The following is a 24,123-nucleotide window of genomic DNA, read 5'->3' as shown; positions in this document are numbered from 1 at the left end:
TTTTTTGTTCCTTTATCAAGAGAAAAATCTACCTTCAGACTATGAGGGTGGTGATGGGGAGGGACTAGAAAACAAGATTCAAACAATCCCATGCAAATATCACATTTTTCAAATGGAAGAACTCCAAACTGCACTAGAAGTTCCAATCACTAAGACACTTTCCATTGAAATGATTTAAGTACAACTACATGGCACCAAGGTTTAGGCCTAATATTGGCCTGAAAACCAAGTCCTTGTTTTCTGGAAGAAAGGCCTCAAAAGTCCCACTCAATTCCATATAACAATACTTCAAAGATCAATTAGGTTTTCCCTTCCTTAATATTTTTGTTTTTGACTTCTAATCCTAAAGACTAGATTAAAACTTAGCTCTTTTCCCAGAAGGCATTGCTTCCCTTTGCTCTATGAAAGAGTCCACCAAGACCTCTTCCTCAAAACCATCTAGCCCCCAGCCTCCAGCCTTTGCTTGTGATGCATCTTTCTCAACATCCTGAAAAGGAAATGTAGGTAAAATATGCTCATAAACATTAAAACTAGTTGTTAGAAAGACGTAACTAGCTTTATAATTCAAGTTTTAAAGCATAAATACTTGCAGCTTAATCTGCACTGACAATGATTGTCGAAGCCTAGAATTCAACATTTACAAATTCTCATTCACACACACAAAACACACTATTATCACACAACTTGTGTCTTGAGAGAATCTTCTGCTTTTTAAATCTTTGGCCTCCCAGTCAATCCCAAATTCAACCAACTTTTCCGAGTTCTGGTAGTTACCTGGACCACTGAGGCATTGCCACAAGACTTCTTCTCTTTTGAAACATCCTTTTTCTCTAGATATTAGGATAGCTACACCAGCTTGTTTCTTCTGTGGTGTATGTTGGTGTGGGATTATCTATTGCTTGATTTTTCATGGATGTGTTTAGCTTCTTTGGGTTGAATTTTCCCTTCTTGTGCTTTCTGTAGGGCTGGGTTTGTAGACAGGTATTGATTAAATCTGGTTTTATCCTGGAATATTTTGTTTACTCCGCCTATGGTGATTAAGAGTTTTGCTGGGTATAATAGTCTGGGTTGGCATCCGTGGTCTCTTAGTGTCTGCATGAGATTTGTCCATGATCTTCTAGCTTTCATAGTCTCTATTGAGTAGTCTGGTGTTATTCTGATGAGTTTACCTTTATATGTTATTTGGTCTTTTTCCTTTGCCGTTCTTAATATTTTTTCTTTGCTCTGTGTGTTTAGTGTTTGGATTATTATGTGGCGAGGGGACTTTTTTTTGGATCCAGCCTATTCGGTGTTCTGTAACCTTCTTGTATCTTCATATGTATTTCTTTCTTTAGGTTAGGAAAGTTTTCTTCTATAATTTTGTTGAATATATTTTCTGTGCCTTTGAGTTGGTATTCTTCTCCTTCTTCTATCCCTATTATTCTTAGGTTTGGTCTTTTCATGGTGTCCCAAATTTCCTGGACGTTTTGTCTTATGACTTTTTTGTCTTTAGTGTTTTCTTTGACTGACGAATCTATTTTCTCTATCATGTCTTCAGTGTTAGAGATTCTCTGTTCCATCTCTTGCAATCGGTTGGTTATGCTCGTTTCTGTAGTTCCTGTTCGTTTTGTCAGGATTTCTATTTCCAGCATTCCCTCAGCATGTGTTTTCTTTATTGTCTCAAATTCATTTTTCAGATCTTGGAATGTTTCTTTCATCTGTTTAATTGCTTTTTCTTGGCTTGATTTGATTTCTTCCCATTTTTTGTTCGTTTTTTCTTCCATTTCTTTAAGGGAGTTTTTAATTTCCTCTCTAATGGAGTTTTTCATTTCCTCTTTAAGGGAAGTTTTTATTTCCTCTTTAAGAGAGTTTTTCATTTCCTCTTTAAGGAAAGTTTTTATTTCCTCTTTAAGGTAGTTTTTCATTTCCTCTTTAAGGAAAGTTTTTATTTCCTCATTGAGGGAATGTTTTATTTCTTCTTTAAGGGCCTCTATCATCTTCTTAAAGTCATTTTTAGGGTTGATCTCTTCTGTTTCTTCTGTCATGGTATGTTTAGGTCTTGCAGGTGTAGAATCACTAGGTTCTGATGTTGCCATATAGGTCTTTATGTTGTTGCCTGTATTTTTGCACTGGCGTCTACTCATCTTTTCCTCTGTGCGGTGCAGGTGGTGTCTGTGTCTGAGAGTGCCTCTCTTGTTCTAATTTTTAGTCTTGGTTTAGTAGGGGTTCTTGGTTAAATTGGTGCTATTGGGCTGTTTCTTCAGGGACAGCTGATTTCAGTCGGTGAATTATATACTTATGATTCTCGTGATCTGGTTTGGTGACTGGGTAGCGCCTTCTTCTGTGTTCCCAGGTCACGTTTTGTTCATTTGTCAACTCCTCAGCTGATCTTGTTTCTTCAGACTTCAAACTGTAGGCATCTGAATCCTCTCCCAGATGGGTTTCAGCTGAGCAGGGTAGTCTCACCAACACCTCCAAGTTGTTGGGTTTCGCAGGATCAGCAGTTGGGCCCTCTGCTTGTCACTGCTGCGGAGCCCATCCACCTCTGCGAACTGTCACGGGGCCTGTATGTCTCTGCCGGTTGCCGCTGGGCCTGTATGTCCCTGTCGGCCGCTGCCACTGGGCCCTTCCACCTCCGCAAGTTGCTAACCTGCGTCTGCCTGCCTGTCTCCGCTGCGTGGTCTGTCCACCTCTGTGGACCGCCGCTAGACCTGGATGTCTCTGTCGGCTGCCACCACTGGTCCTGTCCACCTCCTTCTGCTTATCTCTGCAACAGGGCCTGTACACCTCTGTGGACCGCCTCTGGGCCTAAATGTCCCTGTCAGCCACTGCCGCTGGACCGGTCTACCTCCGCGGGCTGCTGCCACAGGCCTACCTGTGTCTGCTTGTCTCCGCCATCTTGAATCCGGCCATTGATGTCATTATTTTTAAAAGACAATTAATATTCCATTGGGTAAATATACCACCACACACCTATGGACACCTGATTTTTGACAGAGAAGCTAAAAATATACAATGGAACAAAGAAAACATCTTTAACAAATGGTGCTAGAAAAACTGGATGTCAGCATTTAGATTAAATCAAATATATCCATATTTTTGACTCTGCACAAAACTCATGTCCAAGTGGATCAAAGACCTCAACATAAATCCAGTTACACCAAACCTGATTAGAAGAGAAATTGAGAAACAACTTTGAAAGCATTGGCACAGGAAACAGCTTCCTGAATAAAAGTCTAGCAGCACAGACACTAAGATCAATACTTAATAAATGGGACCTCAGTAAATGGAATAGCTTATCTAAGGCAATGGACACTATCAATAAGACAAAATACAACCCTACACAAAGGTAAAAGATCTTCACTAACACCATATCCAACAGAGGGATGATTTCCAAAATATATAAATAACTCAAGAATCTAGACATCAGAAAACTAAATAATCCAATTGAAAAATGGGGTAGAAACCTAAATAGAGAATTCTCAAGAGAAGAATCTCAAATGGAAGGGAAACATTTAAATAAATGCTCAACATCCTTAGCCAAAAGGGAAATGTAAATTAAAACAACTCAGATTTTATCTTATACTTGGCAGAATGGCTAAGACTTAAAACACAAGTGGCAGCTCATGCTGGAGAGCATGTGGAACAAGAACACTCTTCTAACTGGGTGATTGTGGTGCTCGCCTTTAATCCCAGTACATGAGAGGCAGAACCAGGGAGATCTCTGTGAGTTTGAGGCCAGCCTGGTCTACAGAGTGAGATCCAGGGCAGAAAACAAAACTACACAGAGAAACCCTGTTTCAAAAAAAACCACACACAAAAAAGTACACTCTTCTATTGGTGGTGGGAGTACAAATTCATACAGCCCCTTTGAAAATCAATATGGTGTTTCTTCAGAAATCTGGAAATTGATCTATTTCAAGACTCAACTGCATCACTTTTGACCATATAACCAAAGGATGCTCAATCATGCCACAAGGACACTTGCTCAACTAAGTTCATAACGTCTTTATTCATAATAGTCAGAAATTGAAGACACCCTAGATGTCCCTCTACTGAAGAATGGGTAAAAAATAGTTTTAATAGCTAAACTGTTGAAGTATGAAATTTCAGTTATCATATACTTTGCTTGGGTCATGTGACACAGATACACAACCTCAACAATAAGGTAATCAAGATGACAACAATATAACAGATAGGGAGAGTGGGTTGTGGGAAGGAACTTCACAGTGAGTGGTGAGACCTGTGATCCTGTCTCACTAGGCTTTATCTTTCCATTTTAGGCACATTTCAACATGATTACCATAAGAAGCAAGCCTTTAAAGCTTTAGAGTTTTGGAAAGAAATGATATCCAATCATAGCAACTTAATCTCATGTACAAAGTTTGGTACAATGGCAGAAGGAAACATTGTTGCATTTTAATAATTTACATAAATATTAATGAATTTCCTTCAAAAATTATATGCAAAATAGTGTTTGGTAATTTTCAGACAACATATGCCCATTGTATCCCAGTTGTAATAAGGGCAATAATATTAATAAGACCATCTACTCAATAGACAAATCCTCAACAATGCCTGAATTAGTATTTAGTCTTGTTGTATGAATTATTTGACAAAATTTACTTAGGCATGGAAGTGTTTACTTTTTTTTTCATAGCTTGAAGGTAAAGTATGTCTTGGTTGGGAAGTCATGTGACATGATCTTGAGTCAATTGGCTCTACCACATCTGTGTCCAGGCAAGCAACCAATGACATTTTTTGTTTTAGCCAAAACATAGGAATCACTGTGTAGTATCTTCAGAATTCAGGCCCAAACTTCAAAGTAAGTATCTAACATAAGGAAAAATAACTCAAATTTAGAGTGGGGTATCCTAAACTAATAGCTATAATATACACAGAAATAACATGGTCCAGAATTGTGTAGAACCTCTGCATGCTGCTTCCAACTTCCTGAGCATATATGCACCTTTCTCTTATTTGATTATAAGAACAAATGTCTCCTAATGTCCTCCAACCATTGTGGCTCTTAGAATCTTTATGCCTCCACTTGTGTGGAATCCCTTGAGCTCTTGGGGGAGGGATTTGATGTAGCTCTCCAACTTAGCCTTTCTCTCCACAAAATGTCTGGCCACGGGTCTCTGTATTTTTGCCGTTCTGCTGCTAGAGGAAGCCTTTATGATGGTGATTGAATCAGACACTGATCCATGAAGATAGCAGATTATCCCCAGGAATCATTTTATTGGTTTTCTTTTAGACCAGTAGTTTTTGGTTTTACCTCTGGTTTCAGGGCCATCTAGCCTCAGGTCCGCTACTATCCATTCAGTGATGAGTGTGAGTTCCATAGCAAAAAGTAGTTTTTGGTCAAACCAAACATTGGTTTGCTATTTCCAAAATTCCCTGCCATCATTGCTCTAGCATATTTTGCAGGCAGGGCACAATGTAGACAAAGGACTCTTTATTTTTATTGTAGGAGTGAATGGGTCTCTGACACTTATGACTGCTTTTGGGATTCCTCCCCCATAGGCTGCCTTGTCAAACTTCAATGTAATAATTTTTCTTTACCTTATTATTTTTTTATATTTGGTTGTTATCTCTTAGAAGACTTTCATTTCTGATGAGAGATATAAGGGTAGTGGTTCTGGAAGTAAGGGTAGGTGGGGAGAAACCAGAAGGAATACAGTGAGGGGAAATTATAATCAGGATACTTTGCATGAAAAAGTATATATATTCAATAAAAGAGAAAGAATAACCAGAAAAAAAACTAGTAAAAGTTTATACATCATAATGTAAGGTTCTATATCTTCACATAAAATGCCATAAGTTATGCAATACAACCTCGGTTTTCTCATCATTTATGAAATTCATTTGTAATTATTGTGAATAGTAGGACAAGTTGACTCTTCTTTAACACTCAAGCTGTTATGGAGGAAGGATTTTGAAATATAAGAGAATGTCTAGGTTAGAGAACAATGAGTGTGTGTGTGTGTGTGTTTCTATGTAACTGTACATGTGTATGTAAATATGTGTTCATATGAATGGATATCTGCGGTATGTGGAGGATGTCATAGTACAGGGATGAGAAAAATGAGAAATTTTTCCTTTCTTAACATTATGTTCTTAGTGAAATAGAATAATACATTGCCCCTTCATTTCCTTTGTCCAGTTACTGTCTCTCTTCTTGAGATCAAAATTTCAACTTAAGAGACTTTTATTTTTTTATTTTTCTTAAATATTGATGAATAGATGTCATGTAAACACAAATTACTTGGTCCAAAAATGAATTAATTTATTTTGTGTAAATTCCTCTTCATTACATATCAAATTAAAGTGAATCATCATTTAAATACATGTCTATATACCCTCCACTGTAAGGATTTAGTATGCAACAAAACCTTACTGCATAAGTTAGCATGGAAAAGCTACATTAGATGTTAATATATAAAATAAGGCCTAATGCATAGCTATGATCCAATTTAACAACAAGCATGGCTATAAAGAAGGAAACCAGCTTTAAGGGTATAATAATGTTAGATCACTATGTTTGGTCCATGAGAACTGAAGTGTGGGCCAAATTTTAAAACTCTGCTTTGTAGTTTATTTTCTACTTTTACTCATGATACAAAATACATATTTTGATCTAAAATTAGAGACTAAAAATGTCAGGGTAGTCTTGTTGGAAAGTATGTTCTAATGATAAAGCACATCTAATGAGTTTTTTTCAATTTTAAAATGCACATTCCTGAACATTTGAAAAGAATTTCTCTCAGGTCTTAACAAAATAATGAAGCACTTTGGGGCAAAGATGCAAAGAAGCAGCCCTGCACTGGAGGCCAAGATACAGAACACCTCTACTGCCACCATAGATTTGCCCTTGGTGCTATGGTAGACAGGGAGGAAGGTAACCCAGACACTACAGAACACCAGCATGCTGAATGTCAGGTACTTAGCTTCATTGAATGTGTCAGGCAGATTTCTGGCCAAGAAAGCTACAGTGAAACTTCCCATGGCAATGGAGCCCAAGTATCCCAAAACACAATAGAAGGCAATAATTGACCCTTTGTTACAGACAATCAAAATGTGTTCTCTTTCAACTTGTATGTCAACATCAACAAATGGTGGGGAAGTTCCCAGCCAGATCCCACATAGAATCAGTTGAATCACAGTGCAAATTGGAATGATGAAGTTAGGTGCCCCTGACACCAGGAGCCACCTCATCCTTCTACCTGGAGTAGTAACCTTGAAGGCCAGTACTACTGTAATTGTCTTGGCCAAGACAGTAGAAGCAGCCACAGTGAACGTTACTGCAAATATGGTCTGCTGCATGAAGCATGTGGCCATATTGGGTTGGCCGATGAAGAGCAAGGAACAGAGAAAGCAAAAGATGAGGGAGATGAGTAGAATATAACTCAGAGCTCGGTTGTTGGCCTTGACTGTGGGAGTGTCCTTGTGTTTCAAAAAGACACCCAGTACAAAAGCTGTGAGAATAGAAAAACACAGAGCCAAGCAGGCTAGAGACATTCCCAAGAGGTCTTCATAACCCAGGAATGCCACCACTTTTTTGAGACAATGATTTCCTTCAGGGTTAGCATAGTGATCATCAGGGCACTTCACACACTGATCCATGTCTGGTATAAGAATAAATATATTATCAGGTTTAATATTTCTTAGAATTTTATAGGACATATTACATATATTAATGCTTTAAAAATTCTTCTGAAATTAGACTTATTTTTTTGAGGTAGACAGAAAGTTAACATTTTTATTTAAGAATTATTAGTAATAATATATAATTTTTAAGGCACAATTTTGAAAATCTGTCGTTTATGTTAATCACTTACAGTCAAGACACTTTACTTGTTTGCCAGAATTAATTAGCACGTGACTGAATATTGTTTATACAATGAAACACCTTATTGAGTACAATAGAAACACATATTCATTCTTAGCAATTCAGTAGATTATAAAGTACAAAATCATAAAATCAGGTTTTTCTACATATATTTTTGTCTGTACTACAAGGCAATATATATATATATATATATATATATATATATATATATATATATACTGCAAGGCAATCACTACATATCAATGACCATTTTTACCTTCTTTTGTAATGAAACACAAACAACCCCATATATTGCTTAAAAGGCCATATGTATAATGTTTGGGAAAGGAGAAGATTCATGAACTATTTACCACTTAAAATCTCTACATGATAAGGGTATCACATTTATTAGTAAGTTTTATGTATTTGCTAATAAACAGAATCTACCATTTTACTAATTTCTATAAGATTGGACCATCAATAAAAAATATTTATTGAGAAAACATCATGGAAATACTTTCCATATTTTTACATTAAACAATTTTATTCATTTATTTTGCTTCCAGACCACAGTTTCCTTTCCTTTCTGTATTCCCCTTTCCTCGCACAGCTCCCCTCTCCCCCCACAATCCATGTCTCCTCTGTTTATTTTCAGAAAGGTTCATGACTTCCATGGGTACTAAGGAATCCTGGCATATCAAGATGAGGTAGGACTAGGCTTGGCCCCTAAGGACATAGATTAGGCACACAATAAGGGATAGAAGGAAGAGCTCTCTTCCACCTATATCATGGAGTTTCTAACATCATATTCTTCTTTACATTCAATTGAATGGATCAACAAAGCAAACTTGAAAGTAATAATATTATTCTTATTATGAGTCTTTCCATTCAAGACTCTAAATCCTATATGAATTACTTTTGTTCTCTCATAAATTAATATGTGATGTTATCCAAACAATTGGACAAAAACTTTTATAATTTATTTTTCTAATCTCAGGACACAGGTTGTGATGCTCAAGGCAGAATTGCTGCTTATTTGATTACATGATAAAATTTATTTCTTCAATTCCCAGTAGGTGTCATTGAGACAACAGAAATTAACTAATCTAATGAATCTGTTAGTATGTTGTACATTTACCTGACATATTGGAAATCTCATTTTCTGGGCAAGGGATACAATCAAAACAGCACACAGCCTTTCCCTGCTGAGGGGATTTTCTGAATCCTGGACTGCAAGGCACACTGCATATTGAGGCTGGAATCTGAGGAAAATAACAAATGGAATATAATAAAAAAGTCTGATCTACTTGGGAATAGTGATAGAAATTTAGAACACAGTACTATTAAAAAACACCCTTTTACCAATATGTAAATAAATTAAAAAGTAACATTTATTTCAAATTGTGATTATATATTATTGATGTATTATCATTTATATAATGATAAACTTATATGTATATGAGTGTATTTATATTTATCTACCTATCATATAAATAGATACATAGACATCTAAATATGTAGCTATGATGTTGGAAGACATTGCTGTCTGGTAAATATCAAAGGCTTTCATGGCCTGGCAGCTTATCACAATAGCTCCATAATATGGGGCTCCCTTCTTCTAGAAGAATTTCTTGCCCCTACCTGTCCCTATTTGGAGAATGTACCTGAGGCTGTAGGACTACAAAGCTGTCTCTAAACCAGAAACCTGTCTTTAAAACAGATGTTGATTCATCTTTGGCTTGAACTTTGTCACAAATTCCTTCTAGATTTTTGCTAGGACCCTACTGCCACAGAATAAGCCTTGTGATCACAATGTACCTCTTAACGTAAATTATTGTTTGTCCCCAGGCCCCCCAATATTATATATTCCCTATACTCGGATTTAAGTTGAGCTGATTCATCCTGAAGAGCTGCCTGTCTTCGTGCTCAAGGGCCATGTGCAAAGTTCTGTCAGAGCTACTAACTTTGCCTTCTCAACCTTGTGGCAAAGAAGCCAGGAGTAAAAGTGGACCCCTCACAAATTTTGAATATTCATATTACTGAAATAAAATATATACTGAAAGAAAAATCTGGAAATGTGAGAAATAAGTATGTGAATATATTTGAAAATACTCTATTTCAGGAGGGTGCTGAAGGCAACTTTGAGATTTTGGTTACTTATGTTGCTTGTAGAGTTGTACACGTAAGTCCAACAAACCTGCCTAAGGTCTATGTTCCACTTTATCATCTCTTCAGACATATACAATTGTTGACCATGTGGCAAATGTTTGCAAAACTTTCCTATTTTCATCTTAAGTCCAAGATTAGGCAAAAACTCAATGCTGTATTGAATGTCATACTCCACATACTCATTTTCTTTCTGATTCATGTTTGCTTGGTCTCCAACAGGGTTTATAAATTGTATGTTCTTCAGGAAATGGACCATCTGAAACATTTATTATTTTAGGTTCTAGTATGCCTACACATTAGAACAAATAATTTGAAGTGTATATTACCTCTAATTTTCATTAATATGTCTAGAAATGTGACTTAATACCAAGTACTCATATAGTAGATGGAAAAACCAACATAAGAATAACAACAGCATTATGATTTAGAAATAGTAGCTTGTCATTGATGTTAATTATCTAACACATGCCCCCATGAATGATATTCCTGGAGAGTAGATAGATATTACCCATAATGTTTCTTCTAAGTGATACCTGATAATTAGCTTAGGAACTGAGGTTTTTATTATGACAATACAAATGTGGAAGAATTTCTTACTGTTATTTAGGATCTACTTAATTGCTGACCAACATTTTAATCACATACAAGGACATTCAGCTCCTTGTTGGCTTTCAAGTTTTCATGAGAAAGAAATACATTTTTATTTCAAATATTAAAAACATGCACATCTAAAAGAAGTATTATGGGAAACATTCTTGGTATAGATCAGAAATATCTATCTGAGTGTCAGTGTTGGCTGGATTAATGCCTATAAACAATTAATTTCCCATTATACTCTATCTAAGAATACACAAATTGTTGTATATGATAGAAATGATCCTGAAATTCTTAGGTAGAACCATTATCTCCCATTATGAAATTATATTTACAACACTACATTACATTCATTAGAATACATATTACCTGCCAAGAGTCAAACTCCAGTTTGTCCCCAGAATACTTTGACAATGTATCTACTTCTTGTAGCAGCATCTTATGGAGTGCATGGGCCACAGCATGCACAGTATTATATACAACATAACCTGTACCACTAACAGATGTTTCAAAATGGTGCTGGAATAACCACTGCATTCGTTTTTCTATTGAGCAATTCTTAAGGTTCATAGAATTAAATGAAGTCAGAGAACAATTAAAATAAATCCACCATAATTCAGCAAGAGAAATTGATTTACTATACTTGGAAGGATCTACTGTCTCAATAAATTTTTTAAAACCAGATAATTCTGAAGAGTGAAGTAAAAATATAAAAGTCCCATAGAAGGAATCAAGAAGGAGTCTCTCATTATGTACGATCATATCCCACTGTGAAGTAGTGACCCAGATCCTCTGAAGGTATGCTAGTCTGTAGAATCTAAGGTTAAGTTGCAGATGAGAGTCTTTGTCTCCATAAATGATAACAACTTTGGCTGATGAGGTTATGATCTCATTATAATAAATATTTACATTTTTCTGGAATAATATTTTATCTTCCATAATAATATGCACAAAGGCTAAGCATGCACTTTTTCTTTGCATCTCTCTTCTCAATTCTGAGAGAAATTCAAGTCCTAGGTCATCATCTGAAATGATTGCTCCAACCCAGTTCCATCTGAAATATACCACCAAAGACACCATGGACAAAGGCAGAGATGTGTCCTTAGGCGCCATCTGGTAGAGATGTGGAAACTGTTCATGGTTGCTCAGGAGAGGATGAAATGGTCCGTAGTAAAGCTGAATGTCATACAACAGACAATTAATTGAAGAAGGTGGAATACATAATGATTAGTCTAAAACTAATTATGCTCATCATAAGCTGGAAATATTAGGGCATATGGATTTATATCTCATTATTAAATTTTATGTAATTTCTTGAGAATATTTTAAAAAGTAAAGATGAGCTAAGTCTGCTACTGAAATATTTCAAATTTCTCCTTGTTCTTGGGTCTAATTGTGCTAAATTACTGGTATGTGTCAATGCTTTCTGAATATATATATTTGGAATTTTAAGCATTAAAATACACACATACATACTTTTTTCTTTAAACAGCCTTTGTATCTGAAAATCAGGATGAAAGGAGTCATTGTTTCATTAAAACTAACTCACCCATGCTTACCTCTGGTCTATTGGTGATGTACAGCAGTGGTCCAAGCATAGCAGATGATAACCATATTGGACCTGTAAGTACGATTAAATATCTTCTCTGATTTATACAGTAGTAGTTAGCAAGAAATTCACCTATTTTTGTGGATAAGCTATTCATTCTCCAATCATTTAAGAGGTTACATTCAACTTTAACTAACAGAGAAATATTGGGTAGAATGTGAGGATCTTTGTTGATATTTTCAAGTGCAAAATAAAGAGACAAAATCAAGTGGATATTTTTATATGTCAACCTGAAAAGAGAGCAAACAGATCATTAGAGATGGGGCTCAAAACATGATAATATTGAATTAAAATAATAGTTTTATGTATTTAATGCTTGTTTTTTCAGTTACTATGATGACACATGCCCTATTATTGTGCTCTATGAGAATATGAGATTTAAGGAATTTTGAAAGGATTCTTCAATATTTAGGAGGTGTATATCACTCATGTGGGATACTTTGATTTGAACTTTTTTACAATTTTATTCCTTTGTGTATGATCACAGTGAGAAATGGTACCAAAAGACATTTTATCTATTCATTCCTCTATTGTAGAATTATAGTAAATAACATAAATGGAAACTAAGTGGATATTATCTTCTACCCAGATTGTTACAATAAAGCAACCATTGACAAGGCTCTAAATTAGTTATGATTATAAGGAATGGGTAACAAATTATATCCATATGTATCACAATCTCTGAGAATATTTAAATTTATAAGCAATATAGACACCATACTTATTTTTACTTGTTCTCTTTACTTTGTGCACCTTTGACTTTTTCCATTCCATTTGATGCTCTATAATCTTCAGTGATATGTTATTGTTTATAACAATGATCATTTATATGAAGAATATAACCTCTTCACATGGGCCCTTGCTGGGGGATGTCTTTTGTATACTGTGAATATGTGTTGCTCTGATTGTTTGGTAAATGAAGCTGTTTGGCCTATGGGAAGTCAGGTTATAGCTAGGTTGAAAATTGAAGAGACACCAGAAGAAGAATGGCAGAGTGGAAAGTAGCCATCCTGCTGTTCAGAGAGCAGCATGTAATGGCACAAACGTAAAGCCATGGAACACATGGTGACATATAGATTAATAGAAATGGGCTGAGTTTAACTATAAAAGCTAGCTAGCAAGAAAATTGAGTCATAGGTCATGGCCATACAGTTGATAATTAATATAAGCCTCTGTATGTTTATTTGGGTCTGAGCAGCTATGGAACAATGAAAGAAACAGGAAAACTGCTAGATACAGGCCCTCAGGTTGATGATGAACAATTTAATTTATACTTGTTTATCTGAAAATGCAAGTCTTGTTTCTAGATTCCTGTTGCTTTGTGCTAATTATCAAATATTCTCCTTCTCTGATATCTTAACTTTTAATCTCCATGCAAATCCTCTAATATCAATAGTGGAGAGGGTGAGTGAACTGGCTTACATCAGTAATCATATTGGTGAATACCCGAACTGTCAGCATAGAGCCTTTATCTAGTAACTGATGGAAGAAGATGCAGAGATCCACAGCCAAGTACCAGGCTGAGCTCCAAGAGTCTAGTTGAAGACAGAGAAAAGAGGGATTCCTAGAGCAAGGGCCATCAAAATCATGATGGGGAAATGTACAGAGACTACTAGTGGGAACTCATGAACTGTGGATCAATAGCTGTGAATCCTCTGTGGAACTGGACTTGGCCCTCTGCATAGGTGAGGCAGTTATGTAACTTGACCTGCTTAAGGAGGCCCCTGGTTGTAGGATCAACATCTGTCCCACATCCACATGTGGGTTTTGAACCCAGTGCCTCTGGTTGGAGACCTTACACAACCTTGCTCTAGGGGGTGGGCCTTAGAACTGCCTCTACTGAATATACCAGGCTCTGCTGACTGCATGGAAGGCCTTGCCTTGGAGGAGGTGGGAATGGGGGTTGAAAGGTGGGGGGCAGGAGAAGGGAGAGGAGGGGATCTGTGGTTGGTATGTAAAAAGAATAGAGAATTTCTTAATAAGAAAAAAATATATAAATTTGCTAATAATTTGTCTCATTGTTTTCCTTTGATTGTTTCAGCTTTTGTTTCCTCTTGTGTATAATCTATTGCTTTAGGACCATGTTCCATATCTGAGTGCATTAGCCTATTCTGTTGCTCTACAGCTAGTAATCAATTGAACGAATGATATATTTGCCCTAGAATTTGTGGTTCTAATACTTGAATAATTTTACTCTGAAGTTTTTCTATTCTTCTATTTCTTAAACTTTTCTGTTGGATTCTGAAATAACCAAGCCTGAAATGTTTTTTTTAGTACTCTGCCACTTTGGATGGGTTTTATTTATGTATGGTATTTCTAGATTTAAATTTGGATTCTCTAGTTCAAACAATGAAGTTACTATTGTATGATATTAATATCTAAAATTACTAAAATCCATTTTTCCAAATAAAGTTTCAGAATTTATAATTGTTCTTCTTATGGATTCAAGTCATGAATTTCCATGAACTCTTACTATTCATTTGTTTTTTGATTAAAGGTTTCTATCTCATATCTTTGATCAATTAGTGATTTACATATTTTATAAAATAATTTTTCCAAGTAACATCATCAATGTTTCCACATTTCCAGATATGATGAATCACTTGTTACTCATCAGTGCTGGATTTTCATTTTAATCTGTGGACAATCTGGAGTATATCTGAATATTATTTCCCCTTCAATTTACCACATTGCCTTCTGTTCCAAAGCGTGAATGTGAGAAGGTATTGTGAAAATTGAAAACTATTTTTTCAAGACCAAAATTTTGTTGCTGCCATTTGTTTATAAGCCAAAAAAATTCCTTTAATGTCAGGATTTCTATTTGTTATTGCTACTGAGGTAATCCACATTTCTTATTTAGTTCCATTCCACTGTGTTTTTGAATGTATCTCTTGCTTTATTCAAAGCCATGAATTTGTGGATTTATGTAAATCCTTTATACATATATAACAGAAATAATTTAGACACAAATCTCATTCACCACAGAAAAATATCCAAGTATAGATAAATATAGGCCATTTAAATTCTTGAAAAATAACATTCAATTTTCTTTAAGAGTATGACCCATAGTGCATCATTCATTGCCTAGTGGAAGGACTCATCTGCAAAATTAATCAGAGGCACAAAATATACTTGGTGGCTTAATAAAAGAGTAGTGAATGAAAGGAACAAATATCATCAAATTACATTATACTCAACATTTAACCAACTCATAAAAATAGTACCTAATGCAATCAGTTTCAAATCATAACAGCTTTATAGGAGTTCACAATTTTGGAGATTTAATTTTATGTGAATGCAGTTTAATTGATATTCTTGGCAGCACTATGCATCTAAGTTGGAGAGAGTGAAGGCCAAAATATTTATATCATTTCTTGAATAAACAAGAGAAAATAGTAGAAAATGAATTAGGATTCTACAATTCAATTAGAATATCTTATCCCCATACCAAGTGTGCCACATATAAACATTGTTCAAAAATTTTAGTGATGGGTCAAAACAAATCTATAATAATTCTTAATATATAAAGAAATAAAATGCAGTCTCTCAGCTTCAATTTGACCAAGAGAGCCTTCATCCAGTAATAGATAGAAGCAGATGCAGAGAGATCCACAACCAGGCATCAGGCTGAGCTCCAGGAGCCCAGTTAAACAGAGTAAAGAGGGATTATATGAGGAAGGGGTGTCGAGATCATGATGAGGAAATCTAGAGACAACTGAACCAAGCCCAAAGAAATCATAAATTTGGACAGCTGTGGAACCTGCATGGAACCAGCCTGGACCCTATGCATATCAGAGACAGTTGTGCAGCTGGGTCTGTTTGAAGGGCTCCTGGCAGTGTGATCAGGGCTCCTGGCAAATGAGCTGGATTTCTGGATCCCATTACCTATTGCCAGACACTTTATACAGCAGGGAGAGGTTTGGTTATGCCTCAAATGAATATACAGGGCTTAGTTGCACCCCTCCATGGGAAAACTTACCGTGTTTATTAGAGAGGATAAAGAATAGTGGAGGAAAGATGGTGGTGGGGGAAGGAGAGAAAATGTGAGGACATTTAAGTGGGGGATCTGTGGTTGGTATGTAAAATGAATAAAAAATAAGAAAAAAGAAATGAAATATATACAATATACTACCCTTTCTGTCATCAATTAATCCAATCACAAATTCTAATGAATAACTGAAGCCACACTGAAAAAAGCCTCTGATTAGTCACAAAAATTCTGATTATATGTGTCATCAAAGGAGTTGTAATATGGGAAATTTGATTTATTATATTATACACAAAAATGGTGATTCAACTCTGAAATAACCTAGGCAGACTTGTCAATCAATATTCATTTTTAGTTATTGTAGTTTGAAAACTGTGGATGCCAAATTTTGGTCTGGTATAATGATGCAACTCTTCAAGTTTAAAATGAACTCATATCAAACATTTTATTTTAACACTATAATTTGTCACAATATCAATTACTATTGTTCTACAAGGCCCATGGAAAGAAGCAATGACTAGGGTTGTCACATATTGACATATGAAACAGTCAAACATGTTTGCTATATATAATAATCACATGAACATTTCTTCTTGGATCCAATACAAATCAAATTCAAATGATATTTACCCAATTTGTAAGCTGTCTTTGAAACGAAAGATGCAAAATAAAACAGAGAGAGTATTGTAGAGTGTTTCATGCAGGTTTAGATTATAAAATTCAGGGATAAACACACTAATTTCGAAGATGATTTAGCAAATTATAAAAGCTAAGATTTGGAAGATGCTTATGAACCACAATGGGTGAAAATGTTTTAAATTAAGTGTGTAAGATACAGTGTTCTCTGAGAACAATATAAAATATAATAAAAATATTACTAATAATTATCTAGGTAGAATTCCTATTCACAACACAAAAAATTTTAAACGAGATAAACATTTGAAATATTTATTAATATATATGGTTTTGTATATATGTATATATATATATATATATATATAAAACATAAATTACCTGTATTATACTTGTGTTTTAGAAAGGCATAGTTTATTCCCTTCACTATAAAATTAGAACTCAATTCAACATGACAAAGGAACATGTAGGTACCTTTTCTCAAATTTTTTATTTCTACAACATCATGTTCTTCATCAACTATTATATTCTTTTTCATGATAGACCCATCCCACTACTAGTAAAAAATGATAATAACTATATGCTGTGTTAGCACAACGTATGAACAGACATAAGACATGTGAAGACACATTCTTCTATGATATTTTATGTAATAAATATATACTTCCAAGAGTATCAGATAATTCAATGCCTTTTTTAATTGAATGTTTATTTACATGCAGAAAATCATGGATATGATCTGTACCATCTAGCAACTTTTTTATTTCTGTTGTTTTATGCCTACATAATCCTTTTCTTGCCTTAACAAACATTCCAGTAATCTTATCTAAAGAGATCACATCACTGAGGAGTGTTTAGTCATAAACTGATGAAATTTAAGAAAAAATAAATGGGAAATTGCAAGTTCTCTCATCTCTACTTCTCCAAAGACAGTTTTTCTCCAACTTCAAGAACTCTAGTGACTGGTAGAGACATAACAAAACTGTGCCTAACTTGAGTAAAGATTTTCTCATTCAAGCTCTACTAAACTTTCTCTTAGTGAATTTTTAAATTTGTTTGGTATTTTGTGCTCTGAGTCAAGACTCTCATGCTCCCTTTCACTATGAAAATTGCATTATCAATGTAAAAATATGTGATGTCACTTAAAGTCACTCCTCATTGTCCTTCATAGCTGCGGTTATATTTTACACTGAGACTAGTTTTTAATGTTGTTTTTCATTATTTCCTTGAAAATTTCTCTCTTCTGCTCCATGATACCAAACATCACCCTCTGCTATCATTGCATTCATCCATATGTTATCAATAAATGAACTTTTGCCTCATATTAAAACTTCATTATGGTATCTCTCACAGTGAGTACAATGCCCATCTTTTACATGGGTATTACCATTATCTTTAGAATGTTAACTGTGACAATTTGCTTAGCATGCTGCAGGAGACATTGCTACAATTATCCAAATCAAATATCAAATCCAGTATACATCAACAATCCAGTTAAATTATGGTCAAATCTAAAAATCTACAGAATGCTGTAATATTCCCACAACTTATGAACACACTCTTTATAATTGGGCAAAAGGAAAAGAGAAACAAATGTGGAATACGTGTCATAGATTCAAGTTATGGAACAGAAAATCAAGACATGAAAATAAAATAAATAGTAAGATTAGTGACCACATTTTTATTTAATTGATTACTTTCAAACTGTGGCATGTGCTACAGACAACACTTTCATTCTAGCTCTTGACAAGGCTAAAATAAAGTCAATATTTACAGTGACATACTATAGTTGAGATTTTCTTTGGGCTGCCACCAAAAACAAATGACAGGGAGACAAATTAATTATAAGTGCTCAGCCTTAACTTGGCATTTTTCTAACTAGCTCTTATAACTTTAACACATTTCTGTTAATTTACTTTCTGTCTTGTGGCTTTATAACCATATTTTTGTAGTGCCTACCTTGCTTGCACTGCATCTCCTCGCATCTCTTCCTTCTTTCCAGCATCCTGCATACCCCAAAATTCTGCCTAGACATATTGGAATTTCTGCTTTTTATTAAACCAGAGTGACATATCTTGACAACATACCCTCTTTAACAAATACACAAACTGTCTCCTGAAATTGTATAGATGGCTGTTATACATGAACAACATAGAACTTAAAAGAAAAAACACTACTGACATTGGCATTAAAAAGAAATCTGGCTGTACATGTTCTCAACTGAAACAAAATTTAATGCAAAGAATAAAATTACCACAGTGAATGATCTTTATTTTTTTATGATTGATTTCAGCCACAGGAGTCATACAGCACAGCAATTTTGAAATGATGACATAAACAGCATTTGAATAAAAATGCAGTATTCTTTTAAGAAATGTACCCATGAAGCACTTAAGAAATACCAAATTAGGCATTCCATCAAGATGGAAAAACACTAGCTTAACATCTATAGAAAAATTTGCTCAGCCTCAAAGAAATGGACTCCTCTCAGTGCCTTGAATTATGATTCTTGGAAATATCACTTGGCTACATACAGTAGGAATTGCCAATATAATGGAAATCTCTCTAATAGAAATATAGACAGGGTATATCATTCAGCTTTTAGCCTGAAAATCTGATTCTAAAAAGATGAATCAGATAACCATTAAATCACCTGAAATAGAGTAATAATCAGCATCAAAATAAATTTTTGTCATGTACTAGATAGGAAGGTAGGGCAAAACAGACAGAAAACATGGAGAATGCCATTTTGACCAAACTTGGGCCTTCTAAGTATTTACATTGATGATCATTCAAAAACAAACAAATGAAAAGTACTTACTTCTTATCTAGATTCCTGGTTAAATATTCGTTCTTGATGTGACCATGCTTTGTGTAAATAGAAAAAAAGCAATCAGTGTCTTTATCTTCATCCCAGGTATGTGGATGTTTGAATCTCAGAAAGCACCTGGGATCCATCAAACTGCAGAAAAGGAAGGTAAGCCTAACGACCAAGAAGAAAAATGTCAAATAGAACATCTTTCTAATGTCACCAAGATAGGAGCCAAGGCAAAGTATAATAAGCAGAGATTCACAGAAAACCACGTTTCAGATGTGCCTGTACACATATGTGTCTCTTTTTCTGCTCTAGTAGTTAGAAGTGTAGTTAGAAGTATAGTTAGAAGTGTAGTTGTTTCCTAATATATTTCTTCTCAGTTTATTATTCTTTGGAGAACTCTTAAACATACTCAGCTTCGAGGTCTGCATCTGAGTTATTAAGCTCAGGTGCAAGAAAATTTCAGTAATTGTGTTTAGTAATTATCTTCATTTCTACATTCCTGTGATTCCATCCACATCAGTAGACATGAAGGCCCCAGGCTCGATTCCTCCTGAGATATCTATGTAACTACCCTAATCCACATGATGTATTTTCTTATCAATATGTGAAATATTTGATACATATTGCATTAGAAATTCCAAATCAAGTATTTTAGGGAACCAATTCTAGACAGAGTTAACTATTGACAAACAAATTTTACATCTATACATGTTTATGATATATGCTTTATTACCTATTCGGTGTCCTGACAGCCAGAGAACATGCAATTTAACACACACACACACACACACACACACACACACGCACATACACACAGTGGCCACAGGCAACACAAAATCTCCCACAGTTGCTGAGATGAGAATAATCATCCTAAAACCATAAGTTTCAATATCTCAATATCAGTGCAAAAGGTAAACAGCTTTTTTATAATTCTATTCATTGGCTGAGCCTCAGTTCCAATTAATTGATATCTCATGATCATATACTTCTATATCTACAATATGGGTTATTCACATTATTTATTCTTTGAATAGCCTACTACCTCTAATTTACTCCTTATTTTCAATGACTTCTATGCGAATAAAATAGTACAGATTTTTGTTTCTTTTCTTTTCCTTATTTGTTTGGTGAGTTGTTTTTTTTCATCTTGCTTTATTAAGAAATTTTCTACTCACTCCACATACTATCCACAAGCCCCCCTCCTCCCTCCTCCCACCCCCAGCCTCTTTCCAAGCCACTGTGCAACCCCACATTCCCAAAATCGAGGTCTCCCATGGGGAGTCAGCAGAGAGGCAGGGTGCTGGGGAGGCTTTCAGGTATTTTTATTTTTCTGGAAAATAACTCCTTTTCTCACAAAATATATCCAAATATTGTTACCGATCATCTACTCATCTAATTTTTCCCCTATATTGTAACCAGGTCTTTCTTGTTTCTGTTTCTCATTAGAAAAAAACACAGTCTTTAAGGAATTATAATATAAGAAAATGTAACTTAATAAATTTAAACTGAAACCAACACATAGAAATTAAATAATATGTAGAAAATGAAGAAAAAAAAAAGCTCAACAGAAGGGACATAAATCAGAAGATCTGTTGGTGTAACACAGAATCTTATAAATACAAATCTTATATATACAAAGGAAATGTACCATAAATATATGGAAAAATAAAAAATATAAAAGACAAAATGAAAATGATAAACTAAAAAACTGTAAAGTCCTGACATGACATTGTGAGACAAGAAATTTCCAAGGATGACATGGAGTTTGGTTTCTGCTTGCCATTTACAGCTGTGCATGCAGCCAAACCTTAAAAGTAGTTAGTTTGCTCAGAGATATAACCTTAGAAATAGTTAATCAATTAAAGATTGCATTTGACTTAGGAATGGGGGAATGAGTCTATATCTTCTTTCAGCTCTAGGTCCCCATTCGGTGGAGACTCATGAAAAACCTATGCATGCTGTGTCAGTGAGTACACATGTTCATCAATTAAGTTGAAATATAGGTTCTTGATTTTTTTAGTGTCCTTCATCCTCTCTAGCTTTTATACATTCTGAGAGGAGGCAATTGATATAGTCAATACATTTAGGACCAAGTGTTTCAATGTTTCTCACTCTCTGCTAATGTCTTGCTTTGAGAGTATGTATGAGTTACAAACTGCTGCAGGAGAAAGTTTCTCTGATAATGGCTGAGAAAGGCATTGAACTTCAAGTATAGCAGATTGCCATTCAGAATGTTTTTATTACTACAGATTTTGGAAGAGTTGTATTTGGCTCAACCCTGGGTCCTTGGGCTATGTAGCCTAAGGTTCTTGGTCATGCAAGCAGTGTTGAGTATGGTTTCTATCTAGTGGAGTATGCCTCAGTCAAATTGGATATTGGTGGGTGACTACAACATCATCTGTTCTACCATTTAACTAGCATTCAGTATAGGCAGAATAACAGTGTAGTTTAAAGAGGTTGAGGCTGAGTTGTTGTTTCCCCTTTGATGGTGTGTAGAATACTTTCCTTTACTGAAGATTCTAGCATATCAGAGTGAATGTTCCATGTAGACACCAGCTTTGCATCTCCATTTTCAATGAGTTGTATAGGTGTTGTTTTCAGCCACGGGACTTTGCTATCAGTATGTGAAGAACAACACTTGATGACAGACTGGGTTGTTTTGGGTTTGCTGTGGGACCTCATTGTTTAATGCTTCAATTAAATGTAACCTAATTCTGCGACTGGAAGCATCATTAGCGAACAAATTATATCCATTTGGGGCTCTTTCTCTCTTATATGCTGATTTCATTTAGATCACCTTCATGGATTTGTCTATGTTAGGAAGCTACTATTTTATTAGATTTCCATATAGCACTCAAGCGGCCTCAAGTTTAAATGTTTTTCTGTGTATGCCCTTCCTATTCCCATATTCTGACCCTTCTTGCCTTTTGATAATCCCATTCCAACCCTTTCTCCATTCATTTTTAACTTTCTATTCTCTATGAATTTCCTAGGAAAATATCTCTGGCCTTTCTACTCCCTTATTTTGGATTTGGCCTCTCTATGTATGTAGATTCTAGCTTGCTTGTCATTGACTCAAAAGCTAATATCTGCATATAAGCCTATACATACCATATTTATCTATTGTATCTGGGCTACCTACTGAAATGATGTACCAGTAAATTTTATAATGTTTTTATTTAAATGGATGAGTAATAGTACATTGTATAATGTACTACATTTTGTTTATCCAAGTATTTGTTGAGAGCCATCTAGATTATTTTCAATTTCTGCTTATTATGAATAGAGCAACAATGAGATTGGGTGAGCCGATTTCACTGTGGTAGAATGAAGCACACTTTGGAAATAATCTCAAAAGTGTTATAGCTAGATCTCAAGTTAGACCAATTCCCAACTTTGTGAGGAACTGAACTACTAAAGTGATTTCTCTAGTGGCTGTAAGATTGCAATCCAACCTACAATGGATACTTTTTTTCCTTTAGTGCACATTAAAACTGGTGTGGGCTGTCACTTATTTTATTGATCTTGCCTATTCTTACTGAATACATAGAATGTTGAACACAACGTTTAAGAGTTTCTCTGCCACTTGAGTTTCCTCTTTTGTGAATTCTCTGAATTTGTACTTCTTTATTTCTTATGTTTAATTTTTCTTGTTCTTTATTTTTAAATTATATATATATATATGTTTATACACACACACATATATATATGTGTATACACACACACACACACACACACACACACACACACATATATATATATATATATATATATATATATATATATATCTCAAGTTGGGGGCTCTGTCCCTCCCATTAGTTGGTATGCTAAGGTCACTTTCATGTATGTATATATTTAGGAAGTACTTATTTTAGTAGATTTCTATATAACATTCAAATGACTTCAATATAGTTGTCTCTGTACTCCCTTCCCAATCCCACACTCTGATCCCCATTACCATTGGTCTTCCCATTCTTGCTCACCTCCATTCACGCACATCTATCTTTTCTATTTCGATTTACTAGGAAAGTGTATCTGTCCTTCCTAATCCCTTATTCTATACTTATCCTTCCTACATCCATGGATTCTAGATTGATTGTCTTTGACTCATAAAGCCCAAAAAGAGTAATAAATTTTTGGATTCTTCTACATCAGCCACCCAGTTTTACTGGCACCATTTGTTGAAGCTGTTGTCTATTTTCTAGCATGTATTTCTGGCATCTTTATAAAAATCACGCGTCCCTAACTGTATATATTTATATCTAGATCTTCATTTGTTTTTTCCATCAGTTATATACAAACTTAGCAAGTTTTAATTTCTATAGTTTTTTTTTAGTCCATTTTTGAGATTAAGGCATGATGATAACGCCAGCAGTTCCTTTATTATTTATATTTTATCTATTCAGAATTTTTGTGATTCCATATGATGCTGAGAATTGTTCTTTCAAGATCAGTGAATAATGTGGAATTTTTATGTGGATTACAATTAATCTGTATAATTT

The 24,123-nt window shown here is 34.9% G+C and overlaps 1 protein-coding gene across 1 annotated transcript; it reads right to left on the bottom strand.

Annotated features, from left to right (window-relative positions):
* Window positions 1-6,669: 6,669 nt before the first annotated feature.
* On the bottom strand, window positions 6,670-19,920 carry LOC102916293 (vomeronasal type-2 receptor 116-like). The gene is made up of 6 exons (XM_006996530.3): window positions 19,625-19,920; window positions 12,133-12,412; window positions 10,943-11,749; window positions 10,008-10,235; window positions 8,949-9,072; window positions 6,670-7,607 (listed from the first exon to the last, which is right to left on the bottom strand). The coding sequence occupies exons 1-6, from the start codon at window positions 19,819-19,821 to the stop codon at window positions 6,670-6,672; spliced, it is 2,574 nt and encodes an 857-aa protein (XP_006996592.3). The 5' UTR covers window positions 19,822-19,920.
* Between the last annotated feature and the right edge of the window lie 4,203 nt (window positions 19,921-24,123).

Source organism: Peromyscus maniculatus, chromosome 1 (genome assembly GCF_049852395.1).
Source record: "Peromyscus maniculatus bairdii isolate BWxNUB_F1_BW_parent chromosome 1, HU_Pman_BW_mat_3.1, whole genome shotgun sequence".
In the NCBI taxonomy this organism is placed as follows: Eukaryota; Metazoa; Chordata; class Mammalia; order Rodentia; family Cricetidae; genus Peromyscus; species Peromyscus maniculatus.
This window is presented reverse-complemented; position numbering and strand designations above follow the sequence as displayed.

Excerpts from the sequence above, each read along its gene's own strand:
- LOC102916293 (XM_006996530.3), bottom strand. The coding sequence starts at position 19,821 with ATGTTCTATTTGACATTTTTCTTCTTGGTCGTTAGGCTTACCTTCCTT. Across the intron at positions 9,073-10,007 it reads GGAACATAGACCTTAGGCAG|ATTCCAGCCTCAATATGCAG; the intron begins GTTTGTTGGACT and ends TATTTTCCTCAG. Across the intron at positions 7,608-8,948 it reads TGAGATTTCCAATATGTCAG|ACATGGATCAGTGTGTGAAG; the intron begins GTAAATGTACAA and ends TTCTTATACCAG.